This window comes from Solanum dulcamara, chromosome 10 (genome assembly GCF_947179165.1).
Source record: "Solanum dulcamara chromosome 10, daSolDulc1.2, whole genome shotgun sequence".
Taxonomy (NCBI): domain Eukaryota; kingdom Viridiplantae; phylum Streptophyta; class Magnoliopsida; order Solanales; family Solanaceae; genus Solanum; species Solanum dulcamara.
The window spans coordinates 296,284-315,827 of record NC_077246.1 but is presented as its reverse complement, the minus strand read 5'-3'; the positions used below and the strand labels follow the sequence as shown (position 1 = coordinate 315,827).

General features: G+C 36.1%; 2 protein-coding genes across 4 annotated transcripts; both read left to right on the top strand.

Moving 5' to 3' along the window:
- Positions 1-748: 748 nt before the first annotated feature.
- LOC129871448 (early nodulin-like protein 1) lies at positions 749-2,179 on the top strand. Its single transcript, XM_055946358.1, has 2 exons — positions 749-973; positions 1,656-2,179. Exons 1-2 carry the CDS (start codon positions 790-792, stop codon positions 2,012-2,014), a joined length of 543 nt encoding a protein of 180 aa, XP_055802333.1. The 5' UTR covers positions 749-789; the 3' UTR covers positions 2,015-2,179.
- A 697-nt stretch (positions 2,180-2,876) lies between these two features.
- LOC129870005 (probable cyclic nucleotide-gated ion channel 5) lies at positions 2,877-13,317 on the top strand. 3 transcript variants are annotated; one of them, XM_055944567.1, is made up of 8 exons: positions 2,877-3,069; positions 5,853-5,940; positions 6,380-6,964; positions 7,578-7,790; positions 9,289-9,593; positions 10,977-11,088; positions 11,480-11,716; positions 12,453-13,317. In XM_055944567.1, exons 3-8 carry the CDS (start codon positions 6,449-6,451, stop codon positions 13,146-13,148), a joined length of 2,079 nt encoding a protein of 692 aa, XP_055800542.1. In that variant the 5' UTR covers positions 2,877-3,069; positions 5,853-5,940; positions 6,380-6,448; the 3' UTR covers positions 13,149-13,317. The 3 variants fall into 3 exon arrangements, with proteins under 3 accessions (XP_055800542.1, XP_055800544.1, XP_055800543.1); XM_055944568.1 differs by lacking the exon at positions 2,877-3,069 and adding an exon at positions 5,617-5,729; XM_055944569.1 differs by lacking the exon at positions 5,853-5,940.
- Positions 13,318-19,544: the final 6,227 nt, after the last annotated feature.

Sequence of the window (19,544 nt, the reverse complement as noted above, 5' to 3'; positions counted from 1 at the left end):
ATGTACTGAGTAATTTATATTTGTGTCCTATACAACATACTAAAGGAAAAAACACTCCCTGCTAATGTTTTTTTTGTTCCTAAGAGTCAAACTTGACACCTCAAATTAACATTTCGAGGAATCTTATTGCCACACTAATCCTTGATTGTTTGAATATCATACCGTAAAATAAATTAACAAAAATAAGTGAACATTAATGTATAACATGATAATAACTAATGTTTATTGATTTGATGTAAGTATCGAGAAGGAGTAAATTTATACTATAGAAGCCTAGGCATTCAGGGGTGTACAAGACGAGAAAATCAATAACAACATGCAAATCAAAATCTTTTTTGTTGTTAGAGATGGTAAACATTTGTTTTGAAGTTCGACTAGTCTGAATTCGTGTGGGGATAAAGTGGGATATTTTTAATTATATTTTTTGAAATTTTGCTCAGATTCATGAAATGAAACGTCTCATTATGCTATTTATTATGGAAAATAAATGACAAATAAAATCTATTTAATAAATAATCATAATTCAAAATTCCCAAACCTGTTTTTTGGTTTATCATGATCCCCACGTGTCAGCACCACACAGCTTCAATCACTCCGAACCTCATCCCGAACCTAGACTCCTCAACAAAGCCAAAAACTTATATATATATATATATATTATAGTTAGAAAAAATTGAAAAATCCCCTACGTTTCTCTCATCAACTTATATATATATTTCCTTCTTTGCTATTTTGTATTCATCACTTTTATAACTAAAAAAAAGTTTCATTTTTTCTTGAGGGGAAAAAATGAAAAATTATGATTATCCTCTTTTGGCATATTTTGTGATTATTACTTTTTCCACAAGATGTTTTTGTGAAGCAAGAGAGTTTGTTGTGGATGGAAAAGAAAATTCTTGGAAAATTCCTTCTTCACCTAATGAACTTAATAAGTGGGCTGAGAAAAATCGTTTTCAGATTGGAGATTATATTGGTAACAATTTATTTATGTTAATATATCGTTAAATAGTTCGTAATCTTGTATGATTAGTCGGATGGATTTTTTATTGTTTAGCAAGTTCGTGCTAACATTTTCTGAATAACTAGTGGCTAATGTGATTTTTTGATAATCCCTCGTTATATATGTTCATTTCATGCTAGCAAGTTTATGTTTTATTTCTTTTTTCTCAATAGTGTTATATATATATATATATATATACATACAAGGTTTTGGGGCGGAACATACTTGAAGTAAGTGTAGCATAGATAACCTGTCCCGAATGAAAGATTTTATAGGATTCTTAAGAAATTCTTCTCCGTTGATAGCCGGAACACTAAGTAATATTCAAAAAGACATTTAGAGAATCGACATGATTCTATCTCTTTTCGTTCCATTTAGGAAAAAAAAGGAGGATTGGTTTTTCTTTTCCTTGTTAAATTCAATGAATCTCTCTTTGATGGAGCAACATGTGATATTCTGTTCATTTGTTAATTCAACAAATCTCTCTTTGATTAAGCAATGTGATATTCCGAATTTACTTACAGCTCGAATTCAATATGACTTAATTGATCACATCAAGAGACAACTTTACCATTTCACCTGATATAAGAAGTTAAACTTCCCTCTTTATCCTTCTAATTATAATCTTCTTGTGTTATTTTCATATTTTTTTCAGTTTTGAACTATGATCCAAAGTCAGACTCAGTACTAGAAGTGAATGAAGAAGATTACAACAATTGCAACAAGGCCCAGCCCATTAAAACATATAAAGATGGAGAAACCAAGATTTTGCTTGACAAATCAGGCCCATTTTTCTTCATAAGTGGAGCAAATGGACATTGTGAAAATGGCCAAAAACTTCAACTTAAAGTCTTGTCACCTCAACATAGTTCATCAAATGATCATTTTACGGCATCGGCTCCGGTGAAATTTATCACTCCGGCACCGTCTCCGGTGAGTGGAAGTAGTGGCATGAAAATTGGGATCATTGGAGGGTTTATGGTTATGTTAGCAAGTTTTATTGTTCTTGCCTAGTCTTGAGTTTTAAATTTTAGTGTTTTTTTTTGTTAGCCATGATGTAGTGCATGGTTTATTTATGAAAATTTTGTTGGTTTTTGTTTATCACTTTATTCATTAGTAGTAGTATTTCTTTTGTGGTTTTTGGTTATCTTTGACATGTTATTGGAGATATTTGTGCAACCTTGCTTCCACCCTAGTCCTACGTGACTGTTACAAATCAATTCAGATGTATCTCACGCAATTTGCTACATAAAAAGTAATTTTACTGTAGTTTTTTTTATCGTGTGAATCTAGCCACCCAAACTCCAAGACTACTTATACACGTCTTCTCAACTTGATACTCGGAGTTAAAATGCTTTTGATTTTTTTTTCTTTCTTTTGTTTATTTGGTCCATTGTCGTAAGAATTAGAAAGATATATTTTTATTTATCGTATCCTCCACCATCTTCTTTTTATGTTTATACATAGTTTATCATCATTTTGCCCACTTTCAATTGATGACAAAGTATTATATAAGTGTTAACTTAAGTCCATCTACACGGGCTCGACTCCCAAACATTTTCTTTTGATTTCTCATTGATGTTCAATATCCATAACCCCGATTAAATTAAGATTTACATTAATATTATTAGATTTTATTGCATTTATTTCTTTTCATATTTATTAAAATAAAAATTAAAGTTGAATAATTTCATTATTATATCTTTAATTTTTTAAAATGATAAATATTTTTGAATTAATTGTTAATAGTAACCATGGCAACTAAACGAAAAAAAAAAAACTTGATGGAAAATGGGGTCTTTTTGGTTGGGGTGGGTGGGAACTGCATTCATCTCTCAAGTTGGTCTATTTTATTACTAACTTCTGCTACTCTGTTCCTCACTTTTGACTTCTGATTTTAGTGCCATCCATTTGTTATTTATATGCTCAGAATTTTTTTTGACTTTATCTTTGCTTTCACACCCATCCTCCTCCTCCCCCCTCAACCCCCAGCTTCAACTTTCTTTTTCCCCTATTCTCTGTTCTTTTTTTGTACCATAGTTCACGGGTTAACCTCCAAGACTTCAATTGTAAGTCCCTTTTCTTGATCCATTCTTCTTTTTATCTTTACTTTTGTAAAGATTTTGATTAAATTAGCAATATAATTAAGTTTTCTGTTACTTTTTTTCCCCTTTAATTTGAGTATTGATTAGTGTGCTTGTTATGCTATTATCTGTTTTTGTTGTCTAAAAGTGCTTATATACAAATTTATAGCTGAAGGGGTTAATAAAGATTCAATCTTTATTGGTTAGAAGCTATGGGGTTTGTCTCTTTTTTGCTTATATACAGATTTAGAGATTATTGCTGTTTTTTTTCCCCATCTTTTTTGACTAGTTACATGAGTCTTGATTGGCTATCATCTGTTTTTGTTGTCTGAATGCTCATAGAAAAATTTACAGCTGAAGGGGTCTATAAAGAGTCGATCTTTATTGGTTAAAATCTATGGGGTTTGTCTTTTTTTGTTTATATACAAATTTACAGAGATTATTGTTGTCTGAATTGCTTATATACAAATTTACAGATGATGGGGTCAATAAAGAGTCAATCTTTGTTGGTTAAAATATGTGGGGTTTGTCTCTTTTTGGTTTATATACAAATTTACAGAGATAATTGCTTCGCTTTTCTGTTTTTTTCTATCTTTTTTGACTAGTTGAATGAGTCTTGGTTAATTTGCTGGTTATGCTATTATCTGTTTTTGTTGTATGAATTGCTTGTGTGAATTTATATATACAAGTTTATGGCTGAAGTGTTCAATAAAGATTCAATCTTTATTTGGTTAAATTTTGTGGGGTTTGTGTCTTCTGGGGAAGAAATGAAGAAAAGCTCAAGTCTTTTAAAGGTAGGATGATTTGGGAACCTAACTACTATGTACTGAAGGTTTTTTTCTGATTATTAGTTCACTTACATATCAATATTTTGCAGAAGCCACTAAAAATATATCATCCATAAAAAGGAAACTGGGATTTTGAAAGTTTTCAATTTGGAGCATTTCTAGATAAAAGAGAAAGAAGGAGAGGGAGAGGGAGAGGGAGAGGGGGAGGGAGAAGGAGAGGTGGTTAAGTTGTGTGTGTTTTTGGGGGGTGGCTTAGCGGTTTAATCATGAAACGTCCTATTGCCAGGTCAAATGGAAACATTTTTATTTGAAAAAGATGTCCTAGAACATGTTATTGGATTAGTGAGGGGTTCCTCTTTTCTTATCCCGGAAATTGGATACTAACCTTACTGTATTGAGAAAGTAGGTTTTCTATCTAATGTCTGAAGCTTTGGATGTTGGAGTTGCAATGGAATGGATGTGACCTCTTTGCACTTTGGTTGAAAAGTTGTGAACTTCTCGAGTCAGCTAACGTCGGTGGTTGTAACAATAATCTAATGCTTAGGAGCTTGACTGCAACTAAGAAGTCGTGGATTTAGTGGTTTTAGGTGAGTGGAAAATTTTGTCCGGTACAAGACAAGTTTCCCTTGAGGTTTTTGTTTCAGCTTGCGGCTCAAGCTTAGAATATATCCATTTTCTGAAATTCAATGATGTGATAAGAAAACTGTCATAGCTACATTATTATCTGATTATGTGATAGGAGACAATGAGTCACACACAATAGGGAAGATCAAAGCACCTAGTTTTGGGTGAAGACGAAAAAAAGTTCCGTTCGATAAATTCAATAATATTTTTGCATCAGATTAATGTATTTGTACATGTTAGAAATGAGTACCATTTGTTTTAATGATGCTTTGACTATGTAGAATTCAGGTTCACATAATTGCTAAAACTAGCCAAGGCTAAATCCTCGAGGGCAGAAAGCTTAGCCGTATTGGACTTGTGCAAATTCTAGGCTAAAAACGTTTAGCTCACAATTTCCAAACTATCCTCTATTAGTTTAAGGGATTGGTCTCACGTAGCTTCTGCTTCAACTGCAGAAACATACCAAGTAAGATATCTTGGGAAGATTCGGGTATAGCATCTTCTAGATTTCCCTCCTGGCTCTAACTCGGCCACAAGAGAGGATGGGCCAGGGAAATGAGACAGTAAGTGAAGAGATTTAGCAATCACTGTGCTTCTTTCCTACCCCTGTCCCTTGCTTTTCCCCAGTTAAAAAATGGGAAGAAAGATTGGGTTGAGCACCATGAGGTCTCAAGTTCAAATTCCAACACGAGACAAAAACACTAAGTGATTTCTTCCCATTTGATCTCGTTTTGGTGGACAAAGTTACCTGATACCTGTGGCTAGTAGGAGGTGGCAGGTATCCCGTGGAATTAGTCGAGGTGCGCGCAAGCTGGCCCGGACACCACGGTTATCAAAAAAAAAGGGAAGAAAGACAGGAGAAGGAAGGATGGATTTGCTAGGTAGATACGTCGCAGCAAAGCTTTACAGAAAGGTCTTCCATTTTGTAACTTGAGCATTGGTTATTACAGATCTTGTGAATGAGTGACTAATTAGAATCTTTTTAGCATCTGTGTCATTTTTGAAAACACTTGACTTGCTTGAACAAGCAGGATCTGCAAAATTTAAAATTCAATTTATTCCAGTTGTCGTCTTCATTTTTCTGAACTTATTTTTTCCTTTTTCTTTCATATGAGAAATTGTTGTTGAAGTAGCTCAATAAATGATTATCTTTTCGGGGTTCCATTTTGGAAAATAAAGCTGCTGGCATGGACTCCTGATGGCTTTAATGCAAGTAGAGAATGATGTAAAATGGCAAGGCTCTTGCTCTATGCAGGCAGAATTGATGTCAATGTTTTAGTCTTTCTTGTCCAAAAGTTTAATAAAATTATAGATTGGACTTAAATCCTGAAGTTAGAATCTTTTGCTTTATTGCAGTTACTATATTTGTGTTTGACTGTACAAAATGTTTGATTATGGTTCCAAGTCCCAAGATCTGGATGGGCAGCAAAAAAAAGTTTGTAAGGTACTAAAAATTCTTTTGTTAAGGTTATTAAGCTTTTATTTCAGTCCACTTCTTTCCGCATATATTTTGAGGGTTATATGTTCTTAATGTGAAAACTGGCAGTCAGAGATGTGGGCTAAATACAGTGTGTTGCACAGTGAACTGTTGAAAATTTTGTTGTAAATCACTGCATTCTAGGTTTTTTGCAGATTACATCTTACCCTCACTATCTTTGAAGAATTTTTTTGACACTCTTTTGGTTGGAATATACATTTTTCTATTAATTAAAGATAACACATAAGATGTGACTGTTTAGCATTTAAGCAATTTATGGTTGATGGACAAGGCGGCTTGACATGAACAATGTATTTATGGCCATTTGTTGAGTCATTGATGATTTCTCCTTGAGTATCCCTACCTTCCTTTTGGCAGCTAATAATGCTTCTTCACATTTTTTTAGGTTGGATGACTTGGATTGCGGACTAACCTCAGCGTTAACACTGTAGAAGCAAATAAATGTGGCTTCATTATGGAAGCTTTAAGACATTCTGGCCATGCAACTAGCAGCCCATCAAGGTCTTTTAAGAGAGGAATGAGAAAAGGATCTGAAGGACTAAAGTCGATTGGTCGATCACTCGGATTTGGTGTCTCTAAGGCAGTATTTCCTGAAGATCTGAAAGTTTCGGAGAAGAAGATTTTTGATCCTCAAGATAAACTCCTTCTCTTGTGGAATAAGCTATTTGTTATATCATGCATTCTGGCCGTGTCTGTGGATCCACTGTTTTTCTACCTTCCAGTTTTTGATGACAAGTCAAATTGCCTTCAGATTGATCGAAAGCTAGCTGTGATAGCCACAACGCTTCGTACCGTTGTTGATGCTTTCTATCTTATTCACATTGCACTTCAGTTTCGTACAGCTTATATTGCACCATCATCTCGAGTTTTTGGAAGGGGTGAACTTGTGATAGATCCTGGAGAAATTGCTAAAAGATACTTGCGATCCTATTTTATCATTGATCTTCTTGCTGTGGTTCCCTTGCCTCAGGTTTAAAGAAATGCTTTATATTTTTTTGGTGTCTCTTTAAGTCGAAACCTTATTTCCTTTAGTAAACTAACATGGCTCTTATGGTAACTGACCTTATTCTCCCTCTGTCCCAATTTATGTGGAACCGTTTGACTTGACACAAAGTTTAAGAAAGAAAGGTAGACTTTTGAAATTTGTGGTCTAAAACAAACCTTAGCCATTTGTGTGGCTATAATTTACTATAAATTATTTCATTAAGGGTAAAAAGGGAAATTTTAAAGTTAAATTCTTTCTAATTATAGAAAGGGTGACATTCTTCCTGGGACGGACTAAAAAGGAAAATTTGTCAGGTAAATTGGGACAGAGGGAGTATGTACTTGTAAAATGATTGTTTCCTTCTTGTTATATCATGCTTTCTCTTTTCAAGGTTCTTCCTTCTTACTGTTCTGAATGCGATTGAGTGGGATTTTCATCCTGTCTCTTCCTTTCTGTGTGTTAGGATATTGTCGATGAATGTTTTGATAGGTTTTGTCTTTTTATTAAATTTTTTCTTTATGAATCAGCCCATAGAGCTGCTTTTGATGAATGTCCTATTGTCATTCACTTTGCTTTTTCCTTTTATGGATCTATGCAGATTGTAGCTGGGAGATTCTTGCAGAGATCGACAGGTTCTGATGTACTGGCTACCAAACAAGCTTTGCTTTATATCATTTTGCTTCAGTATATCCCCAGATTTGTCCGAGTTATACCCTTAACGTCAGAATTGAAAAGAACTACTGGTGTCTTCGCTGAAACTGCGTGGGCTGGTGCTGCATCCTATTTGCTGTTGTACATACTTGCTAGTCATGTAAGCTTCTTATTAAGTTGAGGAAATGTTTGCTATCAGTTCTTCTGTTAAGTTAACCTATTCATTGGCGTTGTTTCAAAATATTACTTCCCCTGTTTCAATTTGTTTGTGTGGTTTTGACTTGGAATGGAGTTTAAGAAAGTAAAAAAGACTTTTGAATCTTATGGCCTTAAATTAAAGATATGTAGAATGTACCAAAATTTCCTTTAATCTTATGCTCTTTAACATGCCAAGTGGAAAATTGAAATTAAAGAGGTGCCAAAAAAGGAAAGAGGCATTCTTTTTTTAAACTGACTAATAAGCAAAGTAAGACAAACAAATTGAAACGGATGGAGTACTTGTTTTGCGTTTTTGTCAGTTTTTCTTCTCTGGGGAGGTGGAAGTTCTGGTTTCCTGCTGTATTCTGTCATTTTGCTGATCATTATGAGGGAAAATCTCTGTGTATATGTTATCTGTGTAAATAGCGTCTTCCTTGTCTTAGATGGAGCTAAAACCACATCCGTATAGTAAAATTAATTTGTAACTGGATCGATTAATTAAAAATAGGTGGAAAACTTTGTAACTATCATATCTTTTGTATTGAATTAAAAAAAATGCAGTGTGCTATCTGTTTTCTGGTTCAATTGCGGGTCTACAGTGTTTGCTGTTTCATTTTCTAACTAGAAAAGATTGTTTACTTATTTTGCAAAGCATATGCAAATTATTTGGGTTTTCTTTGGAATTTCGGATTGTTCATCTTTACAAGACCATCACAAAGGTTATCTTGAGGTGGAATTTTAAACTCGAGCCAAATGAGCACTTGCTTGTTAATTGTAGGAAATTAATTGGTTGTCATCCATTTAACTTATTCATCCTTTTTACCTTTCACATATTTCTTAAAGACATAACTAAACAAATAAAGTGTGCTCTCTCTAACATGTTAAGCTTTTAAATGAGATGTCACACACTTCAACATGGTATCAGAGCAGGTGCTCAGCCCATGAAAAAGGAATCAGATCCGCACATGAAGGATGTGTATAATTGAACAACTAAAAGTGTGCTCTATCTAATAGTTAATGCTTTTAGATGAGATAGTCACACACTTCACCATTGTATCAGAGCAGGTTCTTGTGAAAAGAATCATGCCCACATGTGAAGAGCTTGACAAAGACACAATTAAACAAATAAAGGTTGCTCTCTCTATCATCTTAAGCTTTTAGATGAGATGTGATACACTTCAACATGATAACTGAGCAAATGCTTGGCCCATGAAAAAGAATAAGAGCCACACGTGAAGGACGTGTTAAAGACATAATTAAACAACTAAAAGTGTGCTCTCTCTTAACAGTTTAAGCTTTTATATGAAATGGCCATACACTTCAACAATATTTATTTCTATTATTTCTCAATACATTGTTGGGCTTCTCTTGTAGGTCTTAGGTTCACATGTATTTCAATGCTCTTCTTTTTCCTTAAGAAAACAAACTTCCTTACTTCCATTCTTGTTGGTTCTCTTCAGATAGTTGGCTCCTTTTGGTATTTGCTTTCCGTGGAACGCTATGATACATGCTGGGAAAGAGCTTGTAAACATAATGCACCATGCCAAACTGATTTCTTGTACTGCGGCAATCAAGATATGATAGGGTATAATGCTTGGAGCAATATCAGTGAATCGGTTTTAAATGGAGCATGCCCTCGGAGTGGTGACAATCCACCATTTGATTTTGGAATTTTTGAGCAGGCTTTGTCATCAGGCATAGTTTTCTCGATGAAGTTTGTGACAAAATATTGCTACTGTTTGTGGTGGGGACTCCAGAATTTAAGGTGACTTTACTCTTATGCTCAGCTAACATTCTTTGATCTCATTTGCTTTAGTTTCTCGTATCTTTCAGGGATAATGCCTAAGAAATGAAAAACAAAGCATAAACATGTAGTTAAATTTCCATCACATTACTACTAAATCCTTTTGTTGTTTGAAGTGTACATTTATGCCTAATTACTTCATTGTAGTTTACCATTTGCTAAACTATATGTTGATTAAACATTACTTGAAAGTTGTATGAAACTTCTCCATGCACTCGGTTTTGCATACTATGACTATTTCCTTTTGGCGCTGTCATGATTTCTATAGTATTTTGCCATGGCTTCTCCACTTCCGCCTTTTTTTTATGACAAGGGAAACCTGCAGCCTCTATCCTCTGGGTCTGCTTTTTCTTTTTCGAACTGCGTTGAATTGCTTTTCCTTGGGCCGAGGGTCTAGCAGAAACAACCTCTCTACCTCACAAGGTAGAGGTAATTAAGGTTTGCGTACACTCTACCCTCCCCTGATCCCAATATGTTGTTGTTGCTGCTTGTTGCTTAGGTTGTCTATCCCTACCTGATAGGGTGTAATTCAAAGTGAACAAGACTTTTTTGTGTTAAGGTAACAAGATTATAAGGTGGTTATAAAAAACAAGATTATAGGGTTTTGCGGGAGTTATAGGGGAGATATAAGACAAGTACCCTTAGGACTTTGGTCTAGTGGTAACTGGTAAGAGCGCAACTTGTGATGTGTGTTAGGTGCATGTTACAAGTCCGAGTCCTACTGCAAACAGAAGTCTGGTATTTAAGTAGAGAAGGGTGGAGGGACGAACCCATTATCCACCCAGTTTTGAACTAGGCACCAATGACCTTCAGTGATTTATCGGTTATTAAAAATTGCCAAGTTCCTAATTCAATTTTTCCAGAGTTCCAATGTGACATACCTTTTTTGGTTGAAGACGTGGAGAACAGGGATTTCCTGCTATTCATGTGCGATATCGTATTTAAATGATTATTATTGGACGGCCTTTTCGGTTCATGTTGTCTATCAACTAATTGGCTTGACGGAGGGGTAGTGTTTCCCTGTTACTGAATCATGACAGCGTATAATTAAATGTGAACACCAATTGAATATATTCCAGTATTATATGCTTCTTTTGGTTCATATTATGTATTCACTATTTGGTTAGACCAATATTATCGGTAAGATTTTCTTTTCTTTTTATGTTCTCTACCCAGAGGACTGAAGAGGAAAAAAAGAAGTGACTAAGCTGGAGTTCAGAAAACTAATTAAATGAATATTTAAATTATTTTGCTTTTAATATTCTATTGTACATTAATTGGTAATAAGCCTTTGGTAAACTTGTGCTAATGCCATTTCTTTGTTTTTGTGTTTTGCTTGTTCAGTACCCTTGGACAGGGACTTAAAACTAGCACATTTCCCGGGGAGTCTTTATTCTCTATTGCACTGGCAATACTCGGCCTCATTCTCTTTGCACTGTTGATTGGTAACATGCAGGTAATGACCGAATGTTAGTAATGTAGCTTCCGGACTTACATATCTTATAGAGATTTCTTGTCATTTTGTTACTAACAGAACATTGTGTGAAAACTTCAGAAGGATCAATTGCACGTAGGAGCTTACTGTTATGATACTCGCGCTTGATAAAAACTGAGTTCTTTAAGACATTTTACAATTAAGATAATGCACTTACTGCAACCATTTCAGAAGAAAAAAAAGGATAGTTCACTTAATGCATCTCTTTCTGAAGAATTAGATTATGCTTTTCTCTCGGCAACAGTTAAGAGTTTGCATTAGTCATGAGACAAACAAAGACAACTGTTTCTGATAGTGGCATTTGTATCCACGGGAACTTTGTACTAAACATTTTTGTATTTTGCTAGCACAGACATACCTTCAATCTCTTACTATTCGACTTGAGGAGATGAGAGTTAGAAGACGCGACTCAGAACAGTGGATGCATCACCGATTGCTTCCACAAGATCTTCGAGAACGGGTTAGGGGCTATGATCAGTACAAGTGGCAAGAAACACGTGGAGTGGATGAAGAAAATATAGTTCAGAATTTGCCCAAGGATCTCAGGAGGGATATTAAACGTCATCTTTGTCTGGCTCTAGTGAAGAGGGTAACTAAATTATATATTCCTGCTTCTTCGATAATATTTGTTTCTCCCACCTTGAATCAACTTGTCTCATACTATGTTACCTGGACCCTCCAAAAATGTTGTTGCACCTTTGTCAGGTCCTCCAAAAATGCATAGCTTTTGGAGGACCCAACACACATCCGGCGATATTTCTGAAGAGTCCAAACAACATAGGTCTCATAGTAGTCATGGATCTGCGGTTCTTCAATAATAGAGAGGCTGCATCATGATGATAAAATACATCCTTTCTTTGGAAATAGCACGTGCCTCAGCTCTGCTCTTATAGAACATTGATTATACGACAACATACCCAGTGAAATCCCATAAGTAGGGTGTGGGGAGGGTAGAGTGTACACAGACCTTACCCCTACCTCGTGGAGGTAGAGCGGTTGTTCCTGAAGGACCCTCGTGTTAAGTGCAGCAGATCAAAGTATTTATGAGAAAGAAAATGGCAGTGTAGAAAACATAGCAACTAATAATCTGGTCTTAGTAGTGTGATTTCTTTTATTTCATGTTTTCCTAGTTTCTTGCTAGATTCCTATGGTATAATGGAGGTAATGAAAATTTTTGCTCCACAATCCAAAGCATGCTTCTAGAGTGAGTAACCTAGCATTCATTTTATGACTAGGGCAATTGATTTTATGGCTGCTTGTTAAGAGCTTTACGTTATTGGCTTTTGCTAGTTTTGTTTTACTAATATTCCATTGTTGATTTTCAGGTGCCTCTATTTGCAAATATGGAGGAGAGATTGCTCGATGCAATTTGTGAGCATCTAAAACCCTGTTTGTACATCGAGCACACTTACCTTGTTCGAGAAGGAGATCCAGTGGATGAAATGCTCTTTGTCATACGAGGTCGCCTTGAGAGTGTGACAACTGATGGTGGGAGAAGCGGTTTCTTCAACCGCAGTTTGTTAAAAGAATCCGACTTCTGTGGAGAAGAACTTCTTACTTGGGCATTAGACCCAAAATCAGGTTCTAACCTCCCTTCTTCTACTCGTACCGTGAAAGCTCTAACAGAGGTAGAGGCTTTTGCATTAAAGGCAGATGAGTTGAAATTCGTCGCCAGTCAGTTCAGAAAGCTCCACAGTAGACAGGTCCAGCACACGTTCCGTTTCTACTCCCAGCACTGGAGAACTTGGGCTGCTTGCTTTATCCAAGCAGCATGGAGGCGTTTCACTAAAAGGAAACTTATGGAACTTCAAAGAAAAGAAGACGAAGAAGCAGAAGCGTTGGCCGGGGCCAGTAGCAACTCGGGTGGAGCTTCTTTTAGTATTGGGGCGACATTCTTGGCATCGAGATTTGCAGCTAATGCTCTCCGAGGCGTTCACAAGAATCGAAATCTCAAGTCTGCTAGGGAGCTTATGAAGCTGCAAAAACCTCCAGAGCCTGATTTCAGTGAAGATACTGAGTGAATTTTTTATGCTTTTTTGCCTGACTTGTTGATCTTTTGAGCTTTGCAAAGGGCTTGATGTATCATTCATGTTTGTTAGTCTTATTGCTACATATTTATGTAAGAGTTTTAACTCTATATACTAATTGTGTAAATAAATTTTTACATTTATCATGTCGCTTAAAAGGTAATTATGGGTAGCTGTCCGTCATAAGTAGATTACAGGGCATATAATTGACTATTTCTTTCATTTCAATTTGTTTTTTCAATTTGTTTGTCTGATTTTGATTTAACACGAAGTTCAAAAAAGCAAAGAAGTCTTTTAAATCTCGTGATTTTAAATTAAAGATGTGCAAAATGTATCAAAATATTTTTTAATCTTGTGGTATTAAACATGTTACGTGGAAAGATGAAATTAAAAATTAGCCAAAAAAAGAAAGAGACATTCTTTCATAAAAACTTTTACAGAACCCTCTGTAATGAGTTGGAGAATAGTATTTTTCGTGTGTTATAGTCCATAAATCTTTTTTGTGAACAAAATTTTGGTCAATTTTTTACAAAACTTTACAGGATCCTCTATAACGACCTGGTGGAACAGTATGTGTAGCCTCGTCACAATCTGCACCATTTTTGTAGCATTTAGGAGCCACTCAACAAGAATTATTCAATTTTCTCAGTTTTTCGTGTGTTAACTCATGATTTTTTTGTCAATATGATTTCAGTCAATTTTCTTGAAAAATCTTTACAGGACCCTCTGTAATGACCCGATGAAATATTACGCATAGCCTCGGCATGATTAGCACTATTTTTATAGCATTTAGGGGTCACTCAACAAGATTAGGTGATTTTTTTAGTTTTTCGTATGTGTTAGCCCAGGAATTTTATAGTGCGCATGCTTTCGGTTAATTTTTTTGAAATATCTTTAAAAAACCTTCCGTAACGACCTGGAAAAATAGTACTTTTAGCCTCGACGTAATTCGCGCTACTTTCATAGCATTTAAGGGTCACTCAACAAAAATAAACGATTTTTTCAGTTTTTCGTGTGTGTTAGCCCATGATTTTTTGGTGAATAGACTTTCGATCAATTTTTTTACAAAAACCTTTACAAGACCCTTCTTAATAACCAGGGGGAACAATACGTTTAACCTCCGCATGATCCCTCCCATTTTTATAGAATTTAAGGGTCATTCAATAGAAATTATGCGATTTTCTCAGTTTTTCCTCTGTAATGCCCATGAATTTTTTGGTGAATAGAATTTCGGTAAAATTTTATGCAAAATCTTTACAATACCCTTTATAACGACCAACAAGAACAGTACGCGTAGCCTCGGCATGATCCGTGCCATTTTCATAGTATTTAGGGGTCACTCAACATGAATTAAATGATTTTCTCAGTTTTTCATATGTGTTAGCCCATGAATTTTTTGGTGAACAGGATTTCGGTCAATTTTTTTGTGGACCTTTACAGGACCCTTTGAAATAACTCAGGGAATTGTACGTGTAGCCTCGGCATAAGCCACAAGGCATTCATAGAATTTAGGGGCCGCACAAGCGGAAGTAGGAGATTTTCTTTGTTTTTCATATGTTAGCTCATGAATATTTCAGTGAACTGACATCCGATCAATTTTGTTCCAAAACCATTATGAGATCCTCTGTAAGTACACGGGGGATCAGTACATGTAGTATCAGCGTAATTCACTGCGCATTTATAGCATTTAGGGGCCCCATAAGAGGAACTAGGTGGTTTTCTCATTTTTCGTGTGTGTTAACTCATTAATATTTTGGTGAACTCTCTTTAGGTCAATTTTTTTCGAAACCATTATGGGACCCTATGTAAGTACATGGGGATCAGTATGTGTAGTCTTGGCATGATCCACTGCGCATTAATAAAATTTAGGGGCCCACAAGCGGAACTAGGCGATTTTCTCATTTTTCATGTGTGTTAGCTCATGAATATTTTGGTAAATTCTCTTTAGGTCAATTTTTTCGAAACCATTATGGAACCCTCCAAAAGTACCTGGGGGATCAGTACGTGTAGCCTCAGCACAATCCACTATGCATTAATAGCATTGAGGGTCCACACAAGCAGAATTAAATGATTTTCTCATTTTTCGTGTGTGTTAGCCCATGAATTTTTTTGTGAACAGGATTTCGGTCAACTTTCTTGAAAAATCTTTACAAGACCCTCCATAACGATCTGATGGAATATTACGCATAGCCTAGGCATGATTAGAACCATTTTTATTGCATTTAGAGGCTACTCAACAAGATCAGGCGATTTTCTCAATTTTTCGTATGTGTTAGCCTAGGAATTTTGTGGTGCACATGTTTTCGATTAATTTTTTTTGAAATATCTTTAAAAGAACCTCTATAACGATCTGGGAAAATAATACTTTTAACCTCGATATAATTCGCGGTACTTTCATAGCATTTAGAGGCCACTCAACAGGAATTAAGTGATTTTCTCAGTTTTTCGTGTGTGTTAGCCCATATTTTTTTTGGTGAATAGATTTTCGGTTAATTTTTTTATAAAACCTTTACAAGAGCCTTCGTAATGACCAAGGGGAACAGTACGTTTAGCCTCATCATGATCCCCGCTATTTTTATAGAATTTAGGGGCAACTCAACAGACATTAGGCGATTTTCTCTATTTTTCCTTTGTAATGCCCATGATTTTTTGGTAAATAGGATTTGGTCATTTTTTTACAAAATTTTTACAAGACCCTTTATAACAATCAAGGGGAACAATATGGGTAGCCTTGGCATGATCCGTGCCATTTTGATAATATTAAGGAGTCACTCAATATGAATTAAACGATTTTTCTCAGTTTTTCATATGTGTTAGCCTATGAATTTTTTGGTGAACAGGCTTTCGGTCAATTTTTTAGTGAAACTTTACAGGATGCTCTGAAACTACCCGGGGAATAGTACATGTAGCCTCGGCATGATCCACAGGAAATTCATAGCATTTAGGGGCTGCACAAACGGAAATAAGTGATTTTTTCTATTTTCATGTGTGTTAGTTTCATGAATATTTTAGTGAACTAACTTTCAATTTTTTCTCAAAACCATTATGAGACCCTCTGTGAGTATCCGGGGGATTAGTACATGTAGCTTCGACACGATCCACATGACATTCGTAGCATTTAGGGGCCGCACAAGTGGAACAAAGCGATTTTCTCATTTTTCGTGTATGTTAGCTCATGAATATTTTAGTGAATTCACTTTCGGTCAATTTTTTTTCCAAATCATTATGGGACCCTCTTTAAGTATCCAGGGGATCAGTACGTGTAGCCTCATCATGATCCACTGCGCATTAATAGCCTTGAGGGTCCGCACAAGCAGAATTAGATAATTTTCTCATTTTTTGTTTGTGTTAGCCATTGAATATTCTGGTGAACTGGAATCCGGTTAATTTTTTTTCTGAAATCATTATGGGAACCTCCCTAGGGATACTCATGGAGTATTCCTGGGATCAGTACGTGTAGCCTCGGCATGATCCACGGCATATTCATGGCATATAGGGGTCATACAAGCAAAATTAGTCAATTTTTCTCATTTTCCGTGTGTGTTAGCTCATAAATATTTTGGTTAACTCACTTTCATTTAATTTTTTCCCAAAACTATTATGGGACTCTCTATAAGTAACCGAGGGATCAATATGTGTAGCCTCTGCACGATCCACAGTGCATTCATATTATTTTGGGCCCGCACAAGCAAAATTAAGTGATTTTCTCATTTTTCATATGTGTTAGCCCATGAATATTTTGGTGAACTGGCTTTTGGTCAATTTTTTCTCCAAAATTATTATTTGACCTTTCGTAAGTAGTTAATGGATCAGTACATGTAGCCTCGACACGATCCATGATGCATTCATAGCATTTAGGGGCAACACAAATGGAATTTAATTATTGTCTCATTTTTCGTGTGTGTTAGTTAATGAATATTTTGGTGAATTGACTTCTGATAAAAAAAATTGCCAAACCATTATGGTACCCTTTGTAAATACCGGGGGATCAGTACGTGAAACCTCAGCACAATCCATGGTTCATTCATATATTTAGGGCCGAACAAGCGGAATTAGATAATTTTCTAATTTTTCGTGTGTCTTAGCTCATGAATATTTTAGTGAACTGACTTTTGGTCAATTATTTTTTGGATATATTATGGGACCCTTCGTAAGTATTAGGAGGATCAGTATGTGTAGGCTTGGCATGATCCACACCTCATTTATAGCATTTAGGAGTCGCACAAGTGGAATTAGGCGATTTTCTCATTTTTCATATGTGTTAGCCCATTAATATTTTGGTGAACTGAGTTCTGATTAATAGTTTTCCAAAACCTTTTATGCGACCCTCCATAAGTATCTAGGGGATCACTGCGTGTAGCCTCCACAAGATCTACGGTACATTCATAACATTTAGGGGTCGCATAAGCGAAATTAGATAATTTTCTCATTTTTCGTGTGTGTTAGCCAATGAATATTTTGGTGAACTGCTTTCTGGTTAAATTTTTTCGAAACCATTATAGGACCCTCCATAAGTACTCAAGGTATCATTACGTATAGCCTCGACATGACCTATGATGCATTTATAGCATTTAGGGGTCGCGCAAGCGGAGTTAGCAATTTTTTTATTTTTTCATGTGTGTTAGACAATGAATTTTTTGGGGAAACTGTCTTCTGGTTAATTTTTTTAAAACCATTATGAGACCCTCTATAAGTGCCAGAGGGATTAGTACATGTAGCCTCGGCACAATCCATGGCACATTCATAGCATTTAGATGTCGCACAAACGAAATTAGGTAATTTTTTTTATTTTTTGTGTGTGTTAGCCCAAGAATATTTTGGTGAATTGGCTTCCGGTTAATTTTTTTCTAAAACCATTATGGGACCCTCCATAAGTACTTGGGAGGTCATTATATGTGCCCGCATCAAATCAACTGCGCATTCATTGCATTTAAGGGTTGCACAAGCAGAATTAGTCAATTTTCTCATTTTCCATGTGTGTTAGCCCATGAATATTTTGGTCAAATGACTTCTACTCAAAAAAATTCTGAAATCATTATGGGACCCTCCGTAAGTACCCGATGAATTAGTGCATGTCGCTTCGGCATAATCCATGACACATTCATACCATTTAGTGGCCGCACAAATGGAACGCAACAGGAATTTGGCAATTTTGTAAGTTTTTTGTGTATGTTAGCCAACAAATTTATTAAGTGTCGGGGGTTCGGGTCGAATTTTTTTAGATTCTTCTTTAGTAGCGTCCATAACGACCTGAGGAATGACTCCAGTAGCCCCAGCGGTACTTTTACATTAGTTAGGAGCATTTTAGGGGCGCCACAACTGGAATTAGGTGATTTTGCCAGTTTTTTGTGTGTTGGCCCACAGAATTTTTAAGTGTCGAGGGGCCGGGTCAAATTTTCTTGGTTTCTTCTTTAATAGCCTCCGTAACAGCTTGGGGAACGACTACAGTAGCCGTAGAGGGTATTCTACGGAGTTTAGGAGCATTTTAGGGACGACACAACTGAATTAGGCAATTTTATCCAGTTTTTTGTGTGTTAGCCCATAGTTTTTTGTATGCCGAGGGTTCGAGTGAAAGTTTCTTGGATTCTTCTTTAGTAGCGTCCGTAAAGATATGGGAATGACTCCAGTAGCCCCACGGCGTTTAAGAGCATTTTAGGGGCAACACAACAAGAATTAGGTAATTTTGCCAATTTTTTGTGTGTGTTAGCCAGCTGAATTTTTGAGTGACGGGGGTCGGGTTAAATATTTCTTGGATTCTTCTTTAGTAGTGTCGCCAACGACCTGAGGAACGACTCTAGTAGCTCGGTGGGACTTCTACCGCGTTTAGGAGCATTTTAGGGGCGATGCAATAGGATTTAGGCGATTTTGCCAGTTTTTTGTGTGTTAGCCCACGAAATTTTCAAGTGCCGGGGGTCCGAATTGAATTCTCTTGAATTGTCTCTTTAGTAGAGTCTGTAATGATCTGGGGAACGACTCTAGTAGCCCCAGTTAGGCTTCTACGACGTTTAAGAGCATTTTAGGGGCGATAGAAGGGGTATTAGGTGATTTTTCTAGTTTTTCGTGTGTTAGCCTACGAAATTTTTGGTGCCGGGTGTCCTGGTTGAATTTTCTTGGATTCTTATTTAATAGCCTTCGTAACAACCTGAGAAACGATTCTGTTAGCCTCAACAGGGCTTCTACGGCGTTTAGGAGTATTTTAGGGGCGATGCAACATGAATTAGGCAATTTTGCCAGTTTTTCATGTGTATTAGCCCATAGATTTTTTAATTGTCAGAGGTGCGGGTAGAATTTTCATGGATTCTTCTTTAGTAGCATTCGTAAAGACCTGAGGAAATGACTCCAGTAGCCCCGATGGGGGCTTTTATGGTGTTTAAGAGTATTTTAGGGGCA

What these genes read in the sequence shown, in the direction of transcription:
- LOC129871448 (XM_055946358.1), top strand. Translation starts at nt 790, where the DNA reads ATGAAAAATTATGATTATCCTCTTTTGGCATATTTTGTGATTATTACT. An exon ending in TCAGATTGGAGATTATATTG is followed by an intron (nt 974 to 1,655) that starts GTAACAATTTAT and finishes TATTTTTTTCAG; the next exon opens with TTTTGAACTATGATCCAAAG.
- LOC129870005 (XM_055944569.1), top strand. Translation starts at nt 6,449, where the DNA reads ATGGAAGCTTTAAGACATTCTGGCCATGCAACTAGCAGCCCATCAAGG. An exon ending in CTGTGGTTCCCTTGCCTCAG is followed by an intron (nt 6,965 to 7,577) that starts GTTTAAAGAAAT and finishes GGATCTATGCAG; the next exon opens with ATTGTAGCTGGGAGATTCTT. An exon ending in TGTTGATTGGTAACATGCAG is followed by an intron (nt 11,089 to 11,479) that starts GTAATGACCGAA and finishes TTGCTAGCACAG; the next exon opens with ACATACCTTCAATCTCTTAC.